General features: G+C 50.3%; 1 protein-coding gene and 1 long non-coding RNA gene across 2 annotated transcripts; one reads left to right on the top strand and one right to left on the bottom strand.

Moving 5' to 3' along the window:
• Positions 1-6072: 6072 nt before the first annotated feature.
• Positions 6073-26446, bottom strand: ADA2 (adenosine deaminase 2). Its single transcript, XM_059472296.1, has 10 exons — positions 26301-26446; positions 25024-25349; positions 22531-22750; positions 15821-16031; positions 13122-13249; positions 12006-12096; positions 11611-11719; positions 10840-10997; positions 9821-10023; positions 6073-9188 (listed from the first exon to the last, which is right to left on the bottom strand). Exons 1-10 carry the CDS (start codon positions 26327-26329, stop codon positions 9080-9082), a joined length of 1584 nt encoding a protein of 527 aa, XP_059328279.1. The 5' UTR covers positions 26330-26446; the 3' UTR covers positions 6073-9079.
• LOC132073315 (uncharacterized) lies at positions 15063-18712 on the top strand. The gene is made up of 2 exons (XR_009418494.1): positions 15063-15140; positions 18519-18712. It is a non-coding gene; the product is annotated as an uncharacterized LOC132073315 (long non-coding RNA).
• Positions 26447-26526: the final 80 nt, after the last annotated feature.

Here is a 26526-nt window from a genome sequence, read left to right on the forward strand (position 1 = left end):
GCAGCCCTGCCGTGCTAGAGGCGTGCAGAATCACCGGCGAGCCATGCTAGAAAGAAGAAGGCTTCTGATGTGATGAATAAGGCTATTCCGTAGCCTAGTCCTTTTTGTGCAGTGGGAGTATGGTGGCCTTGGAATGTGCTTTCTCGTACAATGTCCTGTCATCATTGGAACATGACAAGAATAGTGGAGAGTAGGCCTAGAATAAGGAGTCGAGGGGAGTTGTAGTGGAATCGCATTGTCAGTCCTGAGGTGGTCAGGAGAGCAGCGGCTGCTCCGAGGATGGGTCAGGGGCTAGGGTCTACTATGCGATAAGAATGTGCTTGGTGTCCCATTGAGAGTTAGATATTTTCTTGTAGGTAGAGATTTGGGCAGCAGGGAGCCAAAGGCTTTGAGCCCTGCAGTGCAATCACAGCGGGTTTATCTGAGCCCTTCACAAAGCCAAAGAACGGGAGGCTCTCGCTCTGTGAGGGAAGTGCTCGGGAGCTGCTTGTGATAATGGAGGCGTGGGCCCGGGCACGGCCTGGCTTCAGTCGGGCTGGTGCCTGCTGGCCCTGGCTGCCATCTGCCTGCCCAGGAATGGCACCGCAGCCTGGCACCTCTGGCAGCCCACGGGCACAGCGATTGTCCTGGTGTGCTTGGCACTGGGGATGTGCTGCCTCGAGTGCTGCGTCCAGTTCTGGGCTCCTCCCTGCAGAAAATTGAGGTGTGGAGCAAGTCCAGAGAAGGGCAGCGAAGCTGAAGGGTCTGGGGTTCTGTGAGGACTGCTGAGGGAGCTGGGGCTGGAAGAGAGGCTCAGGAGAGACCTTATGGCTCTCCACAACTCCCTGACCTCCCCCTGAGGTGGGGGTCGGGCTCTTGTCCCAGGCAACAACAACAGGAGAGGGTGTGCCAGGCTGGACATCAGGAAGAATTTCTTCACTGGAAGTGGCATCAGGTACTGGAATGGACTGCCCAGGGAGGTGGTGGAATCAGCGTCCCTGGAAGTGTTCGAGAAATGACTGGATGTGGCAATGACTGCCGTGGTCTGGTTGACAGGTGGTGCTCAGTCAGTTTGCACTTGATGACCTTGCAGGTCTTTTCCAACCTTAAGAATTCTGTGAGTTGCTGCCCTGCCTTTGCTCAGCCTTTTCTGTGCAAACCCTTTTTCCTACAGATAAATAAGGTTCTGTAAAACTCTGGTCACTTTCTTTACCCTTTGACAGACTGCATCACTCTTTCCTGTACCCTGAAACAGAAATCTTGATGTTGAATTCAGCTGAGGCCCTTACAAACCTGGGGAAAGTGAAAGGTTCATTTCACATCCATGGAGATGAAGCAATGTTTGTTTGCTTTCTGACTGGGCTCAGGATCTCCTGAGTCCCTCGACAGGGCAGGTTTAACACGTATGACTTTAGGCATCAATTACACAGTGTAATTGTTTGTTTTTACGCTTCCATTGCCATGAACACCAACCTTAATTTGTTTTTGACCCACTTTAACACCTAGAGTCCTATTTGCAGAGCTATTAAAGCATTGGCAATTCAGAGATATACATTTGTACAGATGGTTATTCCTCCTTAAGTGCCTTAACTGAATTACCTACCGTTTATTTTTTGCAATTTCCTCAATTTGCCAGGATCACTTTAATTTCTTCGAAGTGTTTGCAGCTCATCCTGCTCTGGCAAAATATATGCTGGCCTTGGAGACGTTACTGAAAATATTTCGTTTTTTGAAGAACTGGGCTTAAAGCTTTCTTCCATCAGCACACTACAGCTACTCTGAAGCGTGCCTTCCCAACTATGTACAAACCAGAGGCCTCCAACCCTCACCTTCCCTGGCTGTCAGTGAAAAATAGTCAGAGAGAGAGGCAGAGACTTTCTGAAATTAATGACAAACACAGGAGCCTTGTCTCGAGTGCTGCTCAGCCATCCACCGAGGCGGTCCCTCCTGGCAGAGTGAAAATGTGACGGATTTGCTGTGATTTCTGCTCAGAGTGTTTGCTAACGGGGATTTATGGCCTTTTAATGATACAGCCACTCACAAGTTAGACAGGTTGGGTTGTTTTGCTTGCTGGTTTCGGTGCCTCTAGACTGAACTGCATTGAGGGGGTCTCTCAGTCCCTTTTAAGTGTAGGGATACTTTTGCCCCTTTCTTCTCATTCCCAAGGTGCAAAAAAGAACCGGGAGAGACATCCAGACTGTTTCCTATCACAGAGATTTCATTGCTAAAACAATTTTAAAATATTATTGTATTAAATATCTAAGAGTTATGGTGGGGGGGGAAGAGGGGGACAGGTTGGGACTTTTGGGATGGGTGTTTTTGGGGGAGAGGGTTTTGGGACTGAGGGTTTTGGGGGTTTTTGGGGGAGAGGTTTTTGGGGATGGGGTTTTTGGGGATGGGGTTAATGGAGGTGGGGGTTTGGGGGGCTGGGGTTAATGGGGGTTTTGGGGTGGGGTTTTGGCAGAGAGGGTTTTGGAGGTGAGTTTCTGGGGGAGAGGGTTTTGTGGGTGGGAGTTTTGGCAGAGAGGGTTTTGGAGGTGAGCGATTTGTGGGTGGGAGCTTTGGGGGAGAGGGTTTTGGGGGTGAGGGTTTTTGGTATGGGGGTTTTTGGGGGTGAGGGTTTTGGGGTGGGGTTTTTGGGGGTGGGTTTAATGGAGGTGGGGGTTTTTGGGGCTGGGGTTAATGGGGGTGTGGATTATGGGGGCTTTGAAGGAGAGGGATTTGCCGGTGCGGGTATTGGGTGTGAGGGCTTTTGGGGCTGGGGTTAATGGAGGTGGGGGTTTTGGGGCTGGGGTTGTTTGGGGTGGGGGTTTTTGAGGATGGGGGTTTTGGGGCTGGGGTTAATGGAGGTGGGGGTTGTTTGGGGTGGGTTTTTTTGGGGTGGGGGTTTTTGGGGGTGGGGTTAAGGGGGTGGGGGTTTGGGGGCTGGGGTTAATGGAGGTTGGGGTTTCTGGTGGAGAGGGTTTTGGGGGTGGGAGTTTTGGCAGAGAGGGTTTTGGAGATGAGCGATTTGTGGGTGGGAGCTTTGGGGGAGAGGGTTTTGGGGGTGAGGGTTTTTGGTATGGGGGTTTTTGGGGGTGAGGGTTTTGGGGTGGGGTTTTTGGGGGTGGGTTTAATGGAGGTGGGGGTTTTTGGGGCTGGGGTTAATGGGGGTGTGGATTATGGGGGCTTTGAAGGAGAGGGATTTGCCGGTGCGGGTATTGGGTGTGAGGGCTTTTGGGGCTGGGGTTAATGGAGGTGGGGGTTTTTGGGGTGGGGTTTTTGAGGATGGGGGTTTTGGGGCTGGGGTTAATGGAGGTGGGGGTTTTTGGGGCTGGGGTTGTTTGGGGTGGGGTTTTTGAGGATGGGGGTTTTGGGGCTGGGGTTAATGGAGGTGGGGGTTTTTGAGGATGGGGGTTTTTGGGGCTGGGGTTGTTTGGGGTGGGGGTTTTTGAGGATGGGGGTTTTGGGGCTGGGGTTAATGGAGGTGGGGGTTTTTGAGGATGGGGGTTTTTGGGGCTGGGGTTGTTTGGGGTGGGGGTTTTTGAGGATGGGGGTTTTGGGGCTGGGGTTGTTTGGGGTGGGGGTTTTTGAGGATGGGGGTTTTGGGGTGGGGGTTTTTGGGGGCGGGGTTAAGGGGGTGGGGGTTTTGGAGCGGGTTTGATCCCCCCGATGCGGGTTGCTCTCCCGTTCCATCCCTGCGGGCGGCGCTCCTGCTCCACGGCCCGGGCGGGCCCGCAGCGCTCGCTGCGCCCGGCTCGGGGATGCGGTGGGGACGCGGGGTCCGGCGGAGGGAGGGCAGGGAAGGGAACGCGTTGTTCTGCTCCCAGGGGGGCTCGGGGGTGTCTGCCCTTGGAGAGCTGTCCCCAGAGTGTGCCTGTGCTCTGCCCAGCGCTGCCGTGTTTATTTTTCCGAGCAAGGCTGTCCAACAGGCTGGAGCGCTTATTTTTAAACCGACCCGGAGGGACTTTGCCAGCGGGCGGGCACAGGCTGAGCCTGGCACCGACAGCGGCAGCGCTGCCAAGCCCCGCGCTGTGCAGAGCCTGCTGAGCCCCAGCACCCCAGGCAGGATTTAGCCCATCGTTCCCTCTGTTCCCTTCCTAAAATCATCCCTGTGCTGCATGCTCGGTGTGTCTTTTTCCCTTCAGGCGTTGGGAATTTCTCTGTGTCTGCTTGGAGCTTCCCATTCCGCGTGCTGTACATGGACGGACCTCGTGATTTCCTCTGCAGGCACATCTGGTAACAGCTGTACTCCACATACCCCTAGGGATCGTCTGTCTGTCTGCCCTTCTCACACCGCCCACAGGAGACTCCCTCTTCTTCCCCTGTCCACGCCGTGCTTGGATGTGTCCCAGCCCCTTTCACAGCTCACATAAAGACAAGCCAAACAGGCAGTTGCCCACAGCCTTCTCCCGTGGGTGCCTGTGTAAACTTTGCAGCTCTATTTTCCCTGGACTCACAGCCCTGTCATCACCCCCCCCTTCCTGACCTTCTCACACCCCCCTCGAATGCAGCCCTACCTTCCATCTCTGTCCTTAGTGCAGAGGCTCTAATGGCCTGAAGCAGCCCTCCCCCCACGGTTTATCTCTCCCCTTCCCATGCTGCAGCCTGCTCGGGGAATGATGGACAAGCTAAAGGTTGAGAAAATACAGTAAAATGCCTTTCTTATCCTGTAATGACCAAGGGGGAGGACACAACCTGATAAAAATGACAAACCAGGAGAATTGAGAGCCAGACCCTTCACCTGCCTGTCCCTCAGTGCCCAGAAAACACTTGATAGACCTGCTGTGATTGCAGCTGCTGCAAGCCTGCAAAGAAAGGAATTAAGGACTGAGCCAATTAGAGCCACAGGTTTCTGACCAAAGAAATGTCCTTCTGCTACCTGTGAAGAGGCTAATTCAGACACTTAGATAGGAAGAAAGCCTGAAGCAGGCTGATAATTTGGAGCTGGTGGAAAACACATCTGCAGCCCTGTGTTTTATGGCCAGAGGGCTTTGCTTAGCATCTGGCACCTGCATAGTACCACTGCAGTGATGGAGGCTCACATGACAGATAGATCCAGCTGCTTGCTCAGGCCCATCTCTGTTTTCAACCACTTACTTTGCTCCTCTGTTTTTATTGGCATGATTTTTGACAGCAGCCACTGGTGCTGGATCTGCCATTTCCTGGTAGGCAGTGACCAGGAGGCAAACATTTCATCCTCTAAGGCAGAATAAGATGCTCTGCAGCAAACACTTGTGCTGCAAACAAAGCTCCATCCACCTCCCATTCAAACAAATTGAACCTGAAGAGGCCACAGGGAGTGACAGATGGGGGAGATAACAGGCATAAGGCTTTAAGTATTGCTATGGCTGCTTGAAGTAATAGAAACTTCCATGGATTTTCTACTCTCCTTGCTTGCTCCTGAGTCTGGCTGGAGACTGAAGCAGGCTCTTTTTGCCTCTATGTTTGCTGTACTCAGCCTCCCACCATCCTTGCAGCTGCTTCCTCCTCTTTCATCTCAGATATTGAAGCTCTCTCAAGCTGGCACTTTCTTTCCATGCCCACCAGCAGTGCTTTTGGCAAAGAGCCTCACCTTGTACCCTGAAGTCACCTGGTGCTCCACAAGGCAATTATTTGAAAAGAATTCACTTTCTTTGAAAAGAATGGGCTGACAATTTAGCCTTCTCCTCACTTCCCTCTATTCCCTTCCTAAAATCATGCTAAAAGAGATTAAATGACCTCCAGTCATTCCGTGCTGTAACAACCACAGAGATGGTACAAAACTGTACTGGGAGGAGAGGCAGCAGGAGCAAATCCTGTCTGTGAGGTGTTCTCTGTATCAAAACACAGCCCTGAGCTGGGTGCAGCAGCTGTGGGGCTTGGGGAAGGGGGAACAGGGGTCCTGGGTAGTGTCTTGGCCAGGTGACTCAAGCTTAACATTATGTTAGCTCTACAGATCAAACTGCCCTTTGCAGCATGCTGAGAAGGCTTTTCAGGTTCCCTGATCCCTCCAGGCTGAGTGATGTGAGACATCCCCATCAAATCTAGGTATCCTCTGTTCTTCTTAACAGGGAGACAAAAGAAGAAAAAAAAAAAAAAGAAAAAAAAAAAAAGGAAAAATAACCCCCACCATTAAGACAGGTTTGAAAATTTAATTATAGACTATGTTCTGAAAGAGACAAGCAAGGGAGCATTGTGTATGTGATGTATTTGCCAACAAATGTGAGCAGGGAGCCAAGGTACTGGGCAAAAGGGAGTAGACTGGCAGCAAAACCCTTGGAAATTTGCTACTAAAGGAAAGCTGAGTCTCAGTGAAGCCCTGCAGCCAAATTGACCCAAAGCTTGAATGGAGCTGAATGAATTGATCTTTTATAACTGCTGTGGTCCAGCCTAAATTCCTCCTTTTTTGCACACCTGGAGTTAGAGGGGTGAGAATGCAGCCAGGGCTTCCCAATTTGCACCTTTCTCCCAATTAAGACAGGCTCTAAGGAAGAGCAGATCCCAGCAGTAAGGCAGGCTGGCCCTCCCTCTGTCACACATTTCTGAGGGCTGCATCAGACCTGTGCCATCTTAAACCCCTGTGATTTTTGCAGAAACCTGATTCTGCTGTAATCCTGACCAGCATCACACCCTGGTGGCTCCAGGCACTTGGCCCCATCACAGCACAGCTGAGAAGAAGGTAAATGGCCAATGCACAGCAGGCTTTTCCTAGGAAAGCAAGAACAAAGTGGACACAACAACTGGTTCCAGCAAGCATTTGGCAGATGGAAGATCTAGCCCTGCAACTCCTGCAGGTAATGGGGAGAAAAGAGGACTACAGGTAAGCAAAAAGTGGTTCAGGACCTCAAGAGACCACGTGAAGGAAGAGCTGAAAGCTTTCTGCTGTGGTAGGAAAGGAAGGGGCATGGGTCAGCCTGTGTGTTGAGGAGCTCAGCTCTTCCCACAATGGCTCTGTAATGATTAGCTTCACCTTGGCAGCAAAGAGGCTTATTTAAGGGAGAATCAACTCATGGCAAATAAAGATCCTCATCCATCCACATATAGCAAAGCTGAAAGATCAGGTTGCTGAGAGGGACAGGGCTTTGGGTTGCTGGTTAGCTGCCATTCTGCTTGTTTGCTGTGGTTCTGCTCAGCAAGTAAAGCACTTCCCAAATCAGCATTTATAACCTGGCCATGACAAAAGGCTACCCTGAGCTCTGGATACAACACCCATGCAGGAGGAGGGAGGGTGGCTCTGCTCTGGCTACTCCTCCAGTACAAAACTCCTGCCCAGGACCAAATCTGTACCAAGGCCCAGGAGAGGTCACACTGCAAAAAAAGCATCAGGATGCTTCAGAGGAAGATGCTGGGGGTGTGGGCAGAGAGAGCTGGAGGAGAGGTAGCTGTGGCTGGAAAGGGCTGGGGGTGTAAGGCACTTAACCCCCCCCCCCCAGTTAGTGAGGGGTGTGAGTGGGTTCTCACTTTTTAATTTCTGTGGTTTGTGTTGCTGCCTTCTGCAATGCACACACCTGTGGTTTGTCGTGATTTTATTTGTGTTCTGTGATGGGGTTCATAGTGTCTTTGGTTTGGTTGGTTTTTATTTTCTCTGGGATAACCAGAGATGAGGTTGCAGCCTGTGAACTGTGGGCAATTTCACACAGGCTGTGCAGCTTGATCCACTTCTGCAATAAGTGTGTGTGCCTCCTGCTAAGGTGCTCCAGCCAAGGTCAGTGGAAATAAACACTGTGGCCAAGCTGCTTGAGACAATTAACAGAAAGCATAAAGAGAGCCAATTGGCCCAGGCTGGTCAGATTAGCAAACAACAGCCTTTGCAAGTCTGTGCTTCAGAGGAGGGAGATGTCTTTCAGTAGGAATTTTTGTCAATTCTCCCTTGACTGATGCAAACCAGCATGATTGTACTGAAGTCAGGGAAAGATGCTCTTTGATCCTAGCTGCATGCTTGGCATGTGTGTGATGAAAGATTTTTTTGAATTTATTTAGCAACCTGATTAAGTTTGCTTTTTTCTGAGGTTTTTTTTTTTTGTTTGGTTTTGGTTGGTTGGTTGGTTTTTTTAGTCTCCCTGCAACTGGTTTTCCTCCTGATATTTTTGATGATGTTAAGACAGGGACTCAGCTTGTCAAGAGACTATTTCTTGTGTCGGTTTTTTGGGTTTTTTTTTGCCAAGGAGCTGGAAACCACAGAGGTCCAAATGAGCCCTGTGGATATCCACAGCAGTTCTCTACCAAGGTGAAAATCTCTCTGACAGGCAGGATAAGGCCACATTTGCACGATGAGTACAGCAACAAAGGCTGGTAGTGGAACTCCCTGAAAGCAAAAGGTCTTTCCTATAAATGTCTGTGTTAACACAGCCTTGTGCAGGGGGATAGTTTTAATCAAGCTGGGTCTGGGAAGCCAGGATGTTTTTGACTTAACCTGAAATGTGTTTTGTCTTCCTTTTGACCAGAGGACAGGAAAAGAGTTTGTAGTAAAAAAACTGCTGGCAACTGAGGCACCTCTCTTCTGGCTTTATGATCACTGTGCAACCAGGCTTAAATATTGTGGGAGCAAGTTGCACCAGATTGTTTCCAGCCATGGTAGGTCCTGAAATAGCAGACATCAGACCTATGACTGGTTCTTCGACCTAGCAGTGCTATTTTGGCAGCAGGCCCAGGGTTAAACATAACAAGAGTCATTTTCAGTCCTTGCTCTCTTGAAGGTCAGTGGCCCAAATGGTTGGATGTTTGTCTTTGCTGTTTCCGGCCAAGGTCTGCATTTTGTAATGATAAGGCAAAATTCAGAGATCTTCATGTTGGCAATCTCCTGCTGACTCTCATTGGAAAGCATGTTTTTCCTGAATAAGGATGTCAGGATTTGGCCATTGGCAAGTTTTAATTGTTTTGACTCTTTTGAGCAGGGTGATTTCTTGTGGTTGCTCTAAAGGCTCACTGCTCCCTTTTACCTGCAGCCCATGAGTTTCACAGCATAGTGTAGCTCCTTCTTAGCTTTAAGCCCATTAAGCCTGGCTTAGCAGAGTGGCCAGGTGAGACTTTGACGTCCATTCATCTGCTCAGGTCACATGGAAGAGGCAGTCTCCCTCTTAGCAATCAGTCTGGCTCACTCTAGCTTGCCAAATGCCTTCTGAGATGAGCCTTGTCCTCTCTAGAGCTCCCTCAGAAAGCTATCAGAGAGGTCAGCCACAAATTGGTCCCATTTTTTCTGCCAGAGCTCTTTGGCCTTGGCTTTCTCAGCCGGCAGCATGGCACTGTATCTGTGAGGAGGAGGAAAGTCAGTGTCAGGCAGGAGACAAGGGGGCAGCTATTTCAAGAGCAGCACTGAAATGAAAAGGCAGGAGGCAGCAAGAGTTTAACCCTTGCAGGACATGCCTGCACCGCACGTTGTAAAACAGGCAGGAGCTGAGGAATGTTCAGGGAGACCCTGGGCTTCACATCCAAACTATTTTTGGACATTCAGAACTGTCCAGTTAATAAAAAAAAGGGGTTAAACACACCCAAATGAAATGCTAATTGTTTTCCTGTGTTTCTCAGATGGAAAACACTGCAGCAAGTCAAATTTTGGCAGAAATAGACAAGTGATACAAAGACATACAATTTCTCCCAAACCCAGAACCAGGTGCTGGAGGCAAGTTCCCAAAGAGTGGAAAAGGAAGAATACACTGGGGCATGGAATCAGAGAAAGGCCCTTGAGAACACAGGCAGAGGGGCCTCTGGGCTCCCTGTGTCCTGCCTTTGGACAAGACACACAGAGGAGATTTTGGATTGACAGAAGCCCAGCTCCTGTGGCAGAGGAGACTCTGAGGCAGAAACCCAAATGCAAGCAAGGGTGAAAGCTGATAGCCCCCTTATGATTACTACAACAAGGTGAGAGAAGTGATGAACTTACTTTATGGAGTTGAGTGCAAGCTGTTTTAGGGTCCTCAGGTCAGCATTCATCCCTCCAATGGCCATGAACACCTCATAGAAGTCATAAGAGACTCCCTTTGCCCCAAAGATGGGGGGATCATCGGGGCTGACCACAATGGGGTGCCCTTCAGCCATGAGGTCAGCTGCAGGGTGACTCCTCAGATCAGCTACCAGCAGGAGGACCTGGGTGGGGAAGAGTGGGAGACAACACCTCAGCAGGTTATTGCTGCAGTTGTGTCACACTGACACTGCCAGGGCTGCAGCTGCGTCACTGACACCTGCCAGCAGGTAGTGGTCAGGGAGGGACAGGCTCCAGAGGACTGTTCACAATGATTTCTGCTCTGAACTGCTGCAGGAGGAAGCAGCTTGTCTCCACTGACTGTACAAGGAGATTAATTTCTTAAATAAATCACCTTAATCAAGTCCAGTGGGGTGAATAACTTGTGCTTATTTAGAACAATTTGACTGTGAGCAATTCAGGAACAGTCTTTTGGTTACACATTTGCTGTGGTGCTTAGCTTGAGGCATCTGGGGCTGGTATCAGGGTTATCTCCCTTAAGGCTCACACCAGTAAATCTCCAACCAAAGTCCTTTCTGCTGCACCTCTCTAATGTGCTGCAAAAGAGTTCCCACTGGTTATGAATTTTGCAAAACCAAGAACTTCCAGTTGGAATCCCTGCTTCTCAGCCTCTGGCCCTCCTGGTTTGAAGTATTTTCAATTATGTTTCTTAAGGCACCTCTGTGTCTGTGGGCCTCATCTCCACTAGGGAGGACTGCCTTCCCAGGTTCCTCTGGATAGGATTTTAAATTATTTTTTTGCTGACTGACGTTACAAGCCTTAAATAAAGTCACTGTACATCTACATGGTAAATTGTAGTGTAAGGTGCTGCAAAGGAAACTAAGCCAGCCTGTGTGCATCAGAACTTGTAGGTGCCCCCCAGCTGACCCTCACAGCGATGGTGATCCCCTTTGCAGTGACCCAGCCACATAACAACATACCTGGTTGGAGATGGGACAGACTTCCACAGGAATATCCCTCTTCAGAGACAAATTTTTGGCTACTGGGTGTTTAATGAGAGCGAGTCCATGGCCAATCCTGCTGGTGTTCAGTAGCAATGCATCCAGCACATTATTGTCTACAGAGGTGCCCTGCCAGTCTGAGCAGAGACAGACAAGAGTCAGTGCAGTGCTGGGAGGAGATAAAGCTCCTCAAACTGCTAGGTGATTTTGTTAAGAGAGGTCCCAGTTGTGAGGTGAGAGGGTTGCTCATGCTCAGAGTTTCCATTTGCATTTTCAGTGAAACAGGGATCTAAATCTGCCCAGGATATTGCCCAGCATGGAGATACCCACCCATCTCACCTGGCTTCAGATGTTTGCAGTATTGTTCTTGCAGCTGAGTTAATTTTGCTGGACTCCATTACTTGTCAATGGAGAGAAGTAACAATTATTGGGGAGTAGCCTGTGCATTAGAATGAGATGTGTTTTAAGGTGAAATATTATTTTACCTTCACCAGCAATAACTCCTACACCAGGTCAAAGATGCTGGGCAATGTGACACCTACAGTCCAGAGCAGGGAGGGGTCATGTGGGAATGCCACAGCCCCAAACTGATAAGGAGAAAAGCATAGGGGAAACTGGTTATGTGCACAGGTATGCACACACATCCTCTTGATACAGCCAGCAAGCCAGCCAGGCTTGCTGCTTCTGTTCTTTGCAGGATTTCAGTCTTGCCTCTGCAAGCAGTAACAAGCCTTGAGTCCTCATGCTCACCAGTCTCCCCAGCATGGAAGAAGTAAGGCAAGTTGACCCCCATGGAATAGGGGATGGTCAGGGCATCCTTCAGCTCCCATAAAGAATGACCTTGGTCCTCATCACCGACCTGGGGAAAGCAGAAAGGTATTTTTGAGCATGATTGGGAAGATGGTGGGACTTAGAGCTCTGTATAAATGAGGTGCCAGCTGTGCTGAAATTACAATGCTGTGGGGTAGGGAGCTGATTCTTTCAGGGGATTTTGTCAATTACCCTGAACAAAATCCTTAGCTGGAGGATTTGCAATTCATTAACACTGATTTCAGTACAGCAGCAGAGGTTCTGGCTCTGGTATAGAACATATGCCACGGGATATATGTGGTTATATCAGCAGGGGTCAGAAGAAATTCAGTTACCAGGTCAAAGCCTGCCAGGGTGTCTGGGAAGCGGGCTCTGAGTGCCATGGCAGTGATGATGTCTTCTTTAATCTGGGAGACATTCAGCATCCTAGAGAGCAAGAAAGAGAAAGAGCTGCAGAAGCTGGCTCCCCTGGGCCTGCCTTCTCAGGGTTTGAGTTGTGAAATGGGGCCCCCAGGGGTATTTCCAAAATGCAAGTTGCTCTTGAATCTGACAACCAGCTTCAGGTCTCTAGAGGAACAGCAGTAGAAAATTGATATTATGAAAGGAAACCCATGAATGACCAGGAAATGCCTGGCTAGACCCTGCTGTCACTTGAGTTGAGGCATGCTTGTCTAACTCACTGGATTTCCCATTTACCAAGCGGGGAAGGGAACACAACAATGTGAAGAGAAAATGTTTCATTTTTTTTTCTTTCCTCCCAGCTGTTTTGTTGTGAGTTGAAGCAGTAACTGCATTTCAAGAGAGTTTTCCATTTAGGTTTCTTCCAACCCTATCAGACTTAAACTTCTCGGTGTATTTTGCTGACTGTGTCCATGCTCAATCAAGCTGGCCAGAGAGGCAAGCCAGCTCTGAACTGGAGAGGGCATTGTGCCAAAGCAGAGCTGTGCTGCTGAGGTCTGCTGTGCTTGCTGAGGATCACCTCACATGACTTCGTGGCATCTGCCTGCTTGGAGGGCAGCAGCACGGACATGCCGTACACAGGCTGCAAGGAGCAGTGTGTGCCAGGTCCCGTGGGACCTTTGCCACACCAAGTGCCCAAACTCGGGCACTGCTGTCACTGCTTTCACGTCTGCAGGGTGGGGGAGTGCATCAGGCTCAGAGGAGAGCAGGCATGGCTTGGACACACACACAGGCAGCCCTGCCTGGGCTCATTCCTGCTCCCAGGGCTCATGGATGCTCCTCTGGCGCTCACTTTGCACAAAGGCAGACCCACATGGATGAATTCTCACCCTCAGCCTTTCACACGTGCCAGGGAATGTCTCAGGAGGCAACACCCCAGCTCCAACAACCCACGTGGACATTGCCAACCAACCTTGGCATCCCAGCATTGCCTCTCCCAGCCCTCTGCCCTGCACATGGCACAGCTGCTGTCAGCCCTGCTCAGCCTCTACCTGTGTGCTGCAAATATAACCTTGGCTCCAACAAAGTCTGGGTGCTCCTTCACAAACTGCCTGGTCACTTCCCGGTAGGCTGCCACAGACCAGGATTTGTCGTGCTTGGTGCCATCCAGTTCATACACCTGCAGTGTGACAAGCAGTAATTAGAATAGGTGTTTTACTGGAATTGGGAGAAATTAAGTGACAAAAACCTTGGGAGAAGCAGAGTGCTGTGGTTCTGACAACAGGGCAGGAAAACAAAAGCAGTGAAATCTGTGCAGAACATTTCATTCTTCAAGCCTTTACCAGCTGGCAAGAACCAAGGAGTGGACTTCCCCCTCTTGTGTGATACAAGTTTCTCCGTGTTCAGACGTGGCAAGCAAACGCCCTTGAGAACCCCTTGGAGACCGTGACCTCTCACTCCTGTCTGCAGTGCTTTGTCCAGCTGTCTGCAGCTCACACATGCTCTGTGCCTTGCAGTGGCAATCTGTCAGCTGAGGCAGCCCCAAGGCATGCAGTGGCTGAGCTCCATAAGCTACCAGCTGAGCTGGGCTCCTGCTGCTCCCCTCTGCCTGAGGTTTGCTTCATGACCTTGAGTCAGTCATTTAGTCCTGCCATGCTTTTCTCAGGTCTCTGGCTGCAAACTGGGAAAAATAATCCTTTTGGCATGCTCTGTCTCATCAACTTGCTCTGGGGGTTCCTCACTACCAGGGCTGTTTTTTGCCCTGATTTCAGCAGGGGTGAAGACCCTGAATTGATACTAACCCACAAAGGTTCTGCCTGGAGTCACTCACAGACAGCAGCTGAAACCACACCATCAGTTCTCCTCTCACCCTTCTCACCATTCTTTTCTCTGTCACCTTTCTCCTCCAGCCTTCAACTGCTCCACTTCACCCCCTAACTTCCCCTCTGGTGTGTCCCTTGCAGGGATGCCCCTGCAAAGCCCCACACCCCATTACAATGTGGTGTCCCCCTTGCAGGCACCAGCAGCCGTGGGGCAGCTGCAGATGCTCAGAGGGAATTTTCCCCAGCTGCAGCCCATGGGAATGTGAGACTTTACACAGCTGAATCTGCAAACACAGCTGGGCTTAGGGGGCTTTTCCACACTGTTTGCTGTTTCACACTAAATCCCAGTTTCATTTACTTTACCTCGGGGCCGCTTCTGGCAGGCTTTGCTGCAGGGAGAGCTTTTGCTGCTGTGGAGCCTTGTGGAGGCTCTCCAGCCACACGAGCACCTTGCTATTCCTGTCACACCCTGCTCACCTTGACTTTCCCCATGAAGCTTTTCCCTCTCCTCTAACCCCAGCTTCAAGCTGGCTGTCCCTTTGCTGCCCTCCATCCCGGCATGGCTGTGGCTCCTGGCATTCCCTGCTGTGGTACCTGGAGCTCACAGCCCTGGAGCTTACAGAACTTGAGCTCACAGCCCTGCAGCTCACAGAACTGCAGCTCAGAGCATTGGATCTCACAGCACTGCAGCTCACAGCATTGGATCTCACAGAACTGCAGCTCAGAGCATTGGATCTCACAGCACTGCAGCTCACAGCTGCTGGCTGCAGGGGAGCCCCAGGGCTCTGCAGGCTCCCACGGCTGCTGCCAGCATCAGGAGCTGGATGGGAAGCAAATCTTCCCTGCCAAGCCTCTCTTCAAAAGGACTCACAGCCGTGTCCAAGGGCTGATGGTAAAGGCAGGGTATTTTCCAGGCAGGCCCACGCACTTGTATCGTGGCAGATACTCTTGGCCTGGAAACCTGTGTGGCCTGGGGGGATGCCTCACAAAATGCACAGGCATTTTGACATTGCTGTTATTTTCTCTTTTCAGGTACCCCAAAGACAGGTGGTGGCTGAATTCAGAGCAACTGGCTTATGGCAACCCCCATCACAGTAAGACTCATGTAAATTTTGTGGACTTCTCCACATCCTTTTTTTTTTTTCCCATTTGCAATACATTCTTCTCTTCTCAGGTATGATAGACTGACAGAACTCCCACCCCCATGGAGTCCTGCATGGAGCTGGGCTGGAGAATTACATGGGAAAGGTATGTCTGCAGTTACAAAATTGTCACTGGGAAAGTGGGAACACTTTGGGTGGTGTGGGCTGCTGGTGCTTGGGGAGGCATTAGGGCAGAGTAGGCTTGGAGGACAACCAGACCAGCTCTGGGTGAAAGGCCTGAACCATTACCAGATTTTAGTGTTAATGGCAATGAAAGGAGCGGTTCATACTTCATACACACAGCCAAAATTTTAGGTTGTCTGCAAATTGTGGTAGGTTGTGTTTTGCCAATTGATTGACTCACCTATTTAGAGTAATCATTCTGAAATAAGCTGACGATTTAAAATAACAACTATTCCAGAATAATTCTCTATCCAAGTCAGGAAATTTGTTCAGAGCAGCTGCCACAGAACAGGTGATTCTGGTGCAAAACTGAGCTACATCTTCCCAATGAGCAAGATTTTGACCCAGCTCCCAGTCTGTACAATGTAGTTTTGTGCCAATGTCACAGCAGGTATCTCCCTTAGCCACTAAGAACAAAGAGTCTCTCAAGCCCTTGCCTATGCAAATCTCCAAGAAAGAGGTTTGAATATGATCAAGGTTTTCCAGCATCCTTAGGAGGGCAGGTATGCAAACATCCAAAAACTAAATTCAAGATAGGGCTTGAGAAAAGCTATGGAGAAACAAAGATTTAAAAGACTACTAGAGAAGCCAAACCCCACGTACCGCAGGCAGGATAGCTCTTATCTCAACATACTGTATGTTATCTTCATAGAGCTCCAGCAGCCCCTGGTAGAAATAGGCCTTGAACACAGGTGCATAGCAGATAAGTCCAGAGGCAATGAGAAAGACTTCTTCAAATCTTTTCCAAATGAAAGCCTGAGAAGGGTAGGCCAGCTCAGGGCTATCCGTCACCAGGGTCAGGTTTCTCAGCAAGCTATAGAAAAGGGAGAAGAGAAGGAATGAGGAGAGCAAACAGAGCCTGTTGGCACTGCAGTACAACAGTGGCTGGTGCAGCTAGGAAGCATTCAGGTCATTTTTCTGCCACCTGTATTTACTCCTTTAATGGCACAGAATTTGTATGATACATGTTGAGCTGTAAGCAGGGTAGGGGTAGGTGCTTAAAACCTGCCCACCATCCCTTTTTCAAGGAACAGAGTTACAAAAGCAAGCACAGTGCTTTTATATCAATTTTACTCTGCTACCCAGGGTATCCCTAACCTGAAAATCTTACTCTTCTACCCAGGGTATCCCTAACCTGAAAATCTTACTCTTCTACCCAGGGTATTCCTAATCTGAAAGCAGGCATGCACATTACTCCTGCAGACAATGTGTTTTCCCAAGAATCTTCAGTGTGCATAAAATGTCACAACTCTTGGTCCTTTATTCAGCACCTGAAAGGCAGATTTAGTCTACAGGACATGCCATGTGCTGGGCCACCACCAGCCTGCTTGCTGAGCCCATAAGTTGTCCTGGTACCTTTGTAGTGTCAAAATATGCCACCCAAAAAAATGCAAGGGGAAGACAGTTCTGAATCAGAAATCATTTTTCCCAGCCACTGAGAATAAACCTGATGCCCCACCTGCCTTGCTGATAGCTACTTCAGGGAACAGCTGATAAGAATCTCAGTCCTGGCTTTTCCTTACTGTGGTGGAAATGTATTTATTTCCTCCATCCACTCAGCTGGCATATGAGCCTCTTTCAGAAATCCAGAGAGACAGTGGGTAGTTTTATCAAGCAGACTTTAAGGGAGCCAGTAAATTGCAAGAATATCTGATTGTGGGTGACAGCCTGCATTTAGGACAGGGTGAGCATCTGTGCCATGCCACCAGCCTCTGGCAAGCTGATAGCCTTCATCCCACCTGAAGCCCTCCTTCTTCCACCTGAAGAGTAGCTCATAACAAAATTCTCCTACCAGTGGGCAAAGTCTGAATGGCAATGCAGGGGTGATGAACTCCATTCCTGGGAGGACAAATGGAAGCCATCACAGAAACCTACAGATGTTTTCTTGCTGGCCCAGTGCTTATCTCATGTCAGGGGCTAAGCAGGTTCAGACAGAAATACCTTCAGCCATGCTTCAGCTTTCATCTGGGTATATTGTTTCCCCTCAATAACAGCTACTGATCTTTAATAATGTTTCCTGTTTGATGTCTTGGCCCCCATCCTCGTGCAGTGCTCTGCTCTGCTATATGGGAGGTGTGGCTTTGATTTGTGGTCTTATTATCTTCATCCAGGACACTTCTGTGGATGGAATTAAACCTCCACAGCCCCCCTACAGATGTAAAAGGTGCTCTGGTCCAACTTCATAAACTAAGACATCCTGGGCAGATATGCCTTTTGAATCCCTCCATCCTGCCCATAAAGCAGAGCCTGTTCCCCCAGGATTTGCCTGCTCTTTCACTCCCTAAGGATTCTCTTCCAGGGCCTGCAGCTTCATTTCTTCCTCACCCTGTTAATTTTTTTGCCAGCACCAATTTTAGAAGCAAACATGTACATAAAAGAGATGCTACTACTGTTAAAGATGAGACTTTAAATGCTCAACAGTCAGGAAAATTCAGAGTTAAGGTTTCCACAGCAACTTGGGCTCTGCCCTCCCATGCATTACAATAGGGGCTTTGGTGCCATTATCCAGGACACTGGGCAACCCCAGCTACTGTTCAGTAATCCATGCAAGCAGAGGAGACCGAGCTGGACCACGGGAGGGGCGAGGAGCGAGGAGACACCGCAGCATCACCCTAGAAACCAGGAATGCGGGAGTCAGAAGCATCCCGGAGGCGCTGATCCAGCTGCCCGAGCTGCGGAGGGGGGCAGAAAGGCTGTGCTGCTGCTCATCGGGCGGTTTCGTGTGGGAAGGAGGGTTTTCCCTTCCCTCTGGCCGAAGGGCAGCTCCCCTCCAGCTCGGCACCTGCCCGCAGCCGGGGGCCGAGCGGGGCCGTTCCCAGCGGCTCCGGGACAAACCTCCCGTGGATCAAAAGGCCGTGCAAGCCCGGTCTCGCCGTGCAGGCAGCTCCCTTCCAGATAAGGATGGGTGCTCAGCCGGGCTCCCAGCGCTTTCTGCCCTCGTCCTGTGAGAACTCGGCTCCTCCAGCGCTGAGCGCACGCAGGGCTCCGCTCCCCGCCTTTAAATCTGCCTCTACAAACTCGTGGCGGTTTGCTTAGCCTGTGCTCTTGGGCTAGAAACAGCCATAAATCCCCACACCACCCTGCTCCTAAAAGCACATAAATCAAATTGTGCTTCTCTTTATAATCCCCTTCCCTTTGAGACTGATTATTGATCCTTAGAACTGTTGAAGATTTATTGCATAATAGTGATCCATGCTTGATAACCAGATAATCTCCTAAGGGTTTGGGGGCTTTTGCCATCAGTAGCTCATGCAGATGAAGCAAAGCTTCATAAACACATTCTTTTTTTGCTTCTTTTCAGGAATGGGCCTTGGCCAGTGATCAGGTGCAGACTACAAATAGCCCTCCATGTCATGTCATATATGCACTGAACAATGCTATTGCAATGCATATGCCCAAAGGGGCACAGCTAAAATGACCAGCCAAGGATTATTTATTTTCAACTGTGCATTTGTTTTCTCTTTTCCTGGAAAATGGGGATTTTTCATTTTCGAAGTGAAAGGTTTTTTGTTGCCTTATTTTTAAGGGGATTCTTTTTCCTGCTCCTTTTTCTGCTCTTGATGGGTAATTATGCCCCTCTCCTCACCGTGGTATCTAAATGTCTTCCAGTGGTGCATTAAATAGTGTGACTAACATCTGTCACATGTGGTTCATTCGCTTGCTCTCGCTCTCTCTCATCCCCTCTTCTTCTCCCCAAGGGGGGACTTGTAGAGGGAGTGGAGTGCTTTGTTTCTGTGGTGGATTTTTATTCCCCTTTTCCCCCCCTCTCACTGCACACACTGCCCTATTTTTCTGTGAGATAAGGCAGTCAGAAGACACGGAGGGGAAGGTGATGGCAGCCGGGGCCGCCGCCAGTGCCCAGGGGAGTCGTCCCTGCAGCCTGGGCCGTGGTGTCAGCTCCCTCACAGATGACTTCATCCTGGTGATAGAGAGCTCTGTTGGGCACGGCCTCAGTCCTTGTGCTGCTGGTGGGGGGTGTGCAGTGGTATTTTACAAATAGCTGGAATGTCAATGCTGCTTCCCTAAATATCTAGGGGCATGCTCTTGCTTTGGAGGTGGCAGCCATTATGTTGCTTCTTGAGGGAAAGAATGACATTCTCCTGAATTGTAATTGATTGTGAAGGAAATAAGTGAGGATTGTTTTTCCTTTTAAGTAGGAAAGCAAAATTCCCTTCCTTTTGCTGTCCCTTGGCCCGTGGTCTCCTGGCTCTCCTAAGAGCATCCTTTTGGAAGCTCACCAATAACACAATCCTCCAGGGTCTTGGCCCATGAGATGTGTGCTTTGAATAGGAATGATTAGACGTTCTCTTGAGGGAAACAAACAAAAGGAGTCACTTCCAAAGCACACACAGACACACACACACACATATATGTATATGTACCTAAAACTGCAAACAGCAAAAAAAATCCTGCAGATTCCCCTTTCTTCCACCCCTTCGTAGTCAAATGCTTTAAGGTGAAAGAGGTGCAGCTTCTCAGAAACATTTCCATTGTTCCTTCACATTTGCTGATCCACCCTGCCTTGCATGAGAGCCCTTCCCTGCTGCCATATTCCCTTGACACTTCCTTGAAACCACCCAACTATCCATCCGTTCTTTGCTCTGACATCTGCTTTCTCTCAGCTTGTCAGTGCTCAAGGGCAAAGAGGAGTGCAGGAGAGAGGTAGCCTGGGATGCACATGTTCAAGAGACTGGGAGAGCTTCCAGAAACTGAGAAGCAGAACAGATTGGGGCCTATTCCTGGCTAGAGACCTATTTCCAGACGGCCAAAAACATTCCTAACCCCTAGACTAGTGCCCAGGGATTAGAGGAGAATAGGAGGGGAAGTGCCTCAGCGTGGCTGTTGTTGGTGTGTTTGCACATTATGCCTAATGACTCCTCTGTGATTTTGTGCTGATGAGCATGGAAGGGCAAGAAATGAAGGACAACATACTCAAATGGGTAAGTGAGCACCCAGGATGCCAGAGATCCAAGTTTGTTCTTGGCTCAGGCAAAAGAATCCCCCTCCAGATTTGGGGAGACCCTTGCAGCAAGGCTCTGTCTTGTGTCCCTGTGCTGTGCCTGCCACTCTCAAGTCCTGCTCTGACTTGTGGCCACTAAACACTGTCAGGCAAACACAAAAGAAGAGAAATGTGTCACTACTGCCTCTGAAAACAAGTGTTTACACGCAGTAACAGAGGGAACCACACAAGGCACAGCCCCAGGTGTACAGGGTGTACAGGATGCCCTGCCCTCAGCCTCTGCTGGAAAGTGGCATCATGCCATGGAAGCACCACCAAAAACAAGTGCAGTGAAAGGTTGCTCCTGAGACACTTCTAAATGTCCACTGCAATTGCTGGGGCTTAGGGAAGTGAAGCTGTTTCAAAATCCAATCTCTTGCATGTTATTTATGGGTCTCCTGGTGTGGTTGAAGAGAGCTGCTGCTGTCATCTTTCCTTCCTCATCGCTCCCAGCAGAAATGGAAGGGAGCTAATGGGGAACCAGTTTTCTCTGTGGCAGACAGAGATCAGAGACTTCTCACTGGATCTTGTTTTGTCCATCTCGTGTCAGGGCAGTTGAGCCTCAGAATATAAAAGTCAGGAGCCCAGGGTCTGGCATCACTTTCTCCTTCCCTTCTGGACTTCCATAAGAGAGGGATGGTGGATGCCCTGGAGGGTCAGACCCCTCTGCCCTGCCCATTGCTGGTTTTGGGGAGGGAAGGCAATACTGTGCCTCAAGTCTGGAAGCTCCTCAGCTTTTCAACCTGACCTCCTTCCCAGATCTGCAGGGCACAGAGCCCAGACAGCTTCCACGTGGAGGGGACACCAGCTCACTAAGAGTTAAAAGGTCTCCATTTAAGAGCACACAACCTCACTGGAGAGCACTGCAGTAAAACCCACCAAGTTTCACTTGGGAAATGCTGGAATTAGGGTCCTCTGCACTGCCTCAGTCCAGCCCTGCCCTTGTGTGTTGGCATGGCAATCTTGTCTGTCATTACATGACACCCCACACTATTTTTCCTGCAGCCCCCAGAGTGCCATGGGCAGCAGTGCCCTCTCAATGGATGGCTACTCAATATTTTCCTTTGTCCTCATCGCTCAGTGTCTGACTTCATGCATTATTTAGTGTGCTCTCTCCAGCCCCCCCACACACCACAGCAGAGCTGCCTGCTTCCTCTTGGCCTTTCCAGCAGGGCTTTGTCCCAGGATCAATGGCCCCTGGATGGGGAGATAGGACTCTGTGTTCCCATCACCACTGGCTGGAGGGAGAGCCAGGCTCTTCCCAGCCACCTGTAAGTGATTAAATGCCAGGTGGCTCAGACAAGCCCAGCCCTGATAAAAGGCTGCCAGCAGTGAAGGCAGGAGCTGCCTGCAGGGAGAGGAGCTCCTGCAGGAGGGTGAGTGATGCTCTGGGGAGCCAGCTGAGGTGTGAGCAGCTGCAGGAGCCTTGCTGTAAGGGCAGGAGCTCTGCTAGCAGGAGGGGTTTTGAGGGGAAGGAGCCCCAAAACCAGGCAGGGGTCCTGTGTGTGGGGTTCCTTGGCTCAGCCAGTGCCCAGGAGGGTGAGCCACAGCTCCTGGTGCCTGTTGGGAATGAGTGCCTTGTGCTTCCAGGTGGTGGGTGACACTGGGGTTTCAATGGCAGAAAACAAGTTTGGTGCTTGGAGGGACAGTTGGGTTGGGTTTTATTTTGGGAAGTTTGAGGGGTTTTGCTTGTACAGTAATTAACATAAATAGTTTGCCCAACTTCTTGCTCTGAATCAAAATAATGACTTTGCAAAGGACTTTTCTGATGTTGGGGACAGCCTGTTCATCATCTACCTGGCTTCCCCATCCAGTTTTTGGATACCTCACTGGCTGAGGCACCGTGCAGCCCTGTCCCACATTGAGAGCCCATTCAGTGCTGAGGAGAGCTGGGGCCAGGTCTCATAAATCCACTTTAGCTTCTCTCCTCAGTGTGTGTTCACAGAAAAATTCTGGTTTTATGGTCCCTGACTGGTGCACTTAATGCAGCAGCCTTCAAACTCTTACATTGCTGTCACTGTTAGGTTGGACAGGATATACACGCGTGATCAGGATCTAAGAAGAAAAAAGTTTCTAATTTGCTTCTATGCTGATGGCTTTGTCTTCTTCTTTGCTATAGATACCCTCAAAACCCATCAATTGTCATTTCTTCTATTAACTCAGCTTTGTTTGCAAGCTAGCTGTCAAACCCCTTCATACATTCATTGCTATTTGCTTTTCCAGCCCTAGACGGAGTTCCTCGCCTGTAGAGCAGCGAGCAAAGGGGAAAGCTGTCCCAGAATGGAGCACCAGGAGGCCGCCCCCGTGCACTCACCCTCTGTCGAACTCGGCCACGTCTCGGAGCTGTCGCCGGTAGGTGTCCAGCAGCAGCCACGGGGAGCAGCGGGGCGCGGGCGGCGGCCGCGGCCGGGAGAAGCGGAAGCGCACGGAGCCCGCGGCCGTGAAGCAGATGTGGCAGTCGGGCAGGTAGGAGGCATTGAACACCAGCCAGCCCGCGCTCAGCATGGCCAAGTCGTGCAGGTGGAGCACAGCGCCTGGTGGGGGGGACAGGGATGTCCTGGTGAGCCCAGGCAGCTGGGGAGAAAGTTTAATGGGGCACCAGTCTGTTTGCCCAGGTTTGATGGGGTAACTGTTTGTCCATCGGGGGGTGTCTGGAAATGCTTTAGAAGGCTGTGAGTGAATTCTCCCAGCAAGGACTGCACTGCTGCTCTGCCTCCCCCAGGCTGGAGGATGTGCCCCCTCCACATCGCACACTGGGCAGGCAGAGTGTGACAGCTCGCTGGGAGCACAGGGAGGGGGAATCGATAGGGAGCTCTGCTGCTCCACTGGGATGGAAAATGCTCCGAGTTGTTAAAGTTCTTCAGGCAGAGTTTGCTGTGAGCTGGCTCAGGCCCCGCTGCTTTAAAGAGAAACTTGCACAGGAGGCAGCAGTTCACAAGGCATGCTGGCTGGAGCACACCTGAAGCAAAGCTCTGTATCTAGGCTGTTTGAATCCCAGCTTCAGTTTTTGTGCCTAGTGTGTCTCCTCTGTCAACTCTCTGGAGCTCTGGCATACACCAAAATCCCAGACCACGTTACTCTGGGGAATTGCACTCAGATGCAGAAGTATGTTTTACTCTGTGCCTTATCAAAAGCATGCTTGCTTACATTGTACATCTGCTGCTGGCCAGCACAGAGGGCCTCTGGGGTGCTCTGCTATTGTGCAGTGTGTTGGCAGCTGCCAGTCTTCCTGGCACAGGGAGCATCCTCTCTATGCTCACCTTCCTTATAATTTCATTTTGCTGAGGTCTCTCCTTTTGCAAAGGCTCCTGGTGCTATTGGTTCTTGCACTAAGCCTCACCTTTGTGAAGGGAAGACACTGTGAGAGCTGAAGTCTTAGATGTGTATTTTATTAGTCTAGGGGAGACCTCTTAGTTGAAATAGCTTTGATGCCCTGAAGGGTAAAGGGACAACATGAATAGCAAGAACAAGACTGGTATGTATTTGACATTAGATTAGGTTCCAGACTACAATTTACAGTGGACTAATCTAATATAGAGTCATGTCTATGATCTCCCACTACAGAGGGTCTGGCTGTTAAGGTGCTGAGGAGCTGTGGTTGCTGCTCTCAGCAGAGCTGGTGCACCAGGCTGGGCCTGCTGCAGCTGTCTGACCCTCCTCTGGCTGGCATTGTCACCTTCTTCCCTGTGAGAGCAGCAACAGACATTATAGTGGTGCTTGAAACAACAGGGACTCCCAGGGGCTCTGATCAAATCCTACTCAAACAGCTACAAGGACGGGATCTTGGCCCTAAAAGCTTACAGCCCTTGCAAAGATTCCAAGAGCCCATTTAAACATTGTCAGGACTGAAAAGTATTAATTATTTGTTTTGACTCCCACTTGGTACCAATGATACTGGAGGTAAAGAGGGGAATACTTTTAAATTTCTGACTGTTCAATTCAGCCATGACAGGATAATGACATTTCTGACACACTAATTGTTTATGTTAATGGATTGGGATGCTGCAAGACTGGGATCTGCATTCCACAGTGGAAACTGGGAGGGAGAAGTTGGGAAGATTGCTCAGGGCCACATCCAATCTGGCTGCGAACACTTCCAGGGATGGGGCAGCCACAACTTCTCTGGGCAACCTGTTCTGGTGCCTCACCACCCTCTGAGTAGGCTTACTAATATCTAATCTAAATCTCTCCTCTTTTAATTCAATACTGGTCCCCCTGGTCCTGTCACTACCTGCCTGTGAAAAATGTTGCTCTCTTTCAATTTTGTAAGCCCACTTTAAGTGCTGGAAGTACACAGGCTTTGACTTGTACACAACAAGCAAAGAACATAAAGATTTCAGTGTTAGAGGTAGCCCCTTCCTCCTCTGGTGCCCCCAGACTTTCCAGCACACTTCCAGGTCTGCTACAGAACCACCTGCGTCTTTTTGGGGGATGCAACACTTTTGGCTGAGATACAGAATAAGGTTGGTAGCCTGTCCATGGAGTGTGTCTGTGGGAAAAAGAGACCCTGGCTGGAACATGCTGAGTAAATGGGGATGTCTGGTATTTCTTGTTGCCTTTGCTTCCTCTGTCCCTTCTCCACTCTTGAAAGACTTAAGGATCCATATTGTAAGTTAAACCAAATGCCACAATTGCTGGAAATGTGCATTCACCCAATCCATCCCCCTCTTCCTCTCCTCAGGGCTTTTCCTGAAACCCAAAGAGCACAATTTACAGCTCTCAGAAGATTTTCTCCCACATCCTGTGTTTTGTCCTAGCTCAGAAAGCAAAAGATGAGAAAAGATGAGGCTCCTTAAGCCAAGCCTACCTTTAGGCATGCGCTTTAAGATGCTGAACACCTTGCTCTGGTCAATGAGGCTTTTTGCCCTGAAGAAGTGCATGCTTGGAGGGAACTGTCCTGTAGCTATGGCTGCTTCCACTTCCTTCTTCTTGAGGTCTACCAGCTTTGTACTGAGCTGCTGCTCCTGCCTGCTCAGCACCAAGTTGCCACCTGTCTGGTGGGCTTTCTCCTGCTGCATCAGGGAGTCCCTGTCCTTCCAGAGGGGGCTGGGAAGGCAGGGGGCAGCCAGACTCAGGAGCAGGCATGCCAGCCTGATGCCTTGCCCAGATGGAGCTTTCATCTTAGAGCTGCACCTGGACAGGGAGAAAACACTGAGGCTTTAGCAGAGGTCAGAAGGGAGCACCTTGGCAAGGGGATGTGAAGTTGTTGGGTTAACAACAGCATCATGCAGAGGCAGGGGGTTAATGGGGTGCTTAGAACTGGCAGGGACACCTGGTAGCAGTGTCCCCTGAATTCAGGGCTATGCATCAGCACACTCCCTGTGGCTGCTGGTTACACACAGCAAGGCTGGTAGGGTGAAGAGATGCTGCTCCTTGGGTCACACTGACATGCAGTAAGGCAAAGGGCCAGCCTGGGATGGGGGATTGGTGGGCTCAGGATGCTGCCTGCAAGCTGGGGTGGAGCTCTCAGTGAATAAGAGGTGCTGGCTGTGCTGATAATGTCCAGCTAAGGCTTGCCTTGAGCTGATCAGATCCCCATTCCCTTCAGTTGAGAGAAGGTCCTGTTGCACCCTTGTAGTATATTCCAGCTATCCCAAGGGTTCATTTACAGGCAGGATCCCCCAAGGCTTTCTCTGCAGTAACAGAGGTGTCCTCCTTGCAATCCCAGAGGAAAGGGGATGGAAGTGAGACCATGGGAGTAGTAAGGGATCACAGGACACAGGCACATGTGAACTCTGAGCACTCTCCCTCCCCCAAAAAAGCACAACTGCAATATAATCCTTCAATACCAGGCTTTAGTGACCCTCCCTGCCAACCTCTCCAGAGCAAAACAGCCTGGAGAAGGGCTCAATATTTTGAAATGTGAATGACATAGAAAGGCCCTGCTTGTGTATGTGTCTTCTCCTTCCAGGCTCTCCTCCACCTGTAGGTCCAGGAAAACATCCCAGCCCTTTTAGTGGGGTTGAAGGGGAGCAAACTGAGCAGGGGTGGCTGCAGCCCCACAGCAGGCCTGGCTCTGAGCTGAGAAAAGGACACATCCCCCAGAAAGTGTTATCTTAGCCGTGCTGGGACTGGCTCACTTACTGCCCGCTCTCCTCTCCTCCTCCCGGCATCCAGAGCTCCGGAGCCGCTGCCCGGAGCGGCTCTGCCTCCAGCCCGGCGCTGCCCCGGCACGGACAGCGATAACGAGAGAGATAAGGACGGGGTCCGTCCCGGCAGGGCCGTGCCGAGCCAGGCACACGGAGTTCCTCTTCCTGTGCAGCCCAGCTTTTCTTGCAGCCCAGCTGCACCGCTTCATGAATATATAAGG

Source organism: Ammospiza nelsoni, chromosome 5, assembly GCF_027579445.1.
Source record: "Ammospiza nelsoni isolate bAmmNel1 chromosome 5, bAmmNel1.pri, whole genome shotgun sequence".
NCBI classification, from domain to species: Eukaryota; Metazoa; Chordata; class Aves; order Passeriformes; family Passerellidae; genus Ammospiza; species Ammospiza nelsoni.

Excerpts from the sequence above, each read along its gene's own strand:
- ADA2 (XM_059472296.1), bottom strand. The coding sequence starts at position 26,329 with ATGCCGGGAGGAGGAGAGGAGAGCGGGCA. Across the intron at positions 10,024-10,839 it reads TCTGTCCCATCTCCAACCAG|GTCCTCCTGCTGGTAGCTGA; the intron begins GTATGTTGTTAT and ends TTCCCCACCCAG. Across the intron at positions 9,189-9,820 it reads CTTGCACTCAACTCCATAAA|ATACAGTGCCATGCTGCCGG; the intron begins GTAAGTTCATCA and ends TCCTCCTCACAG.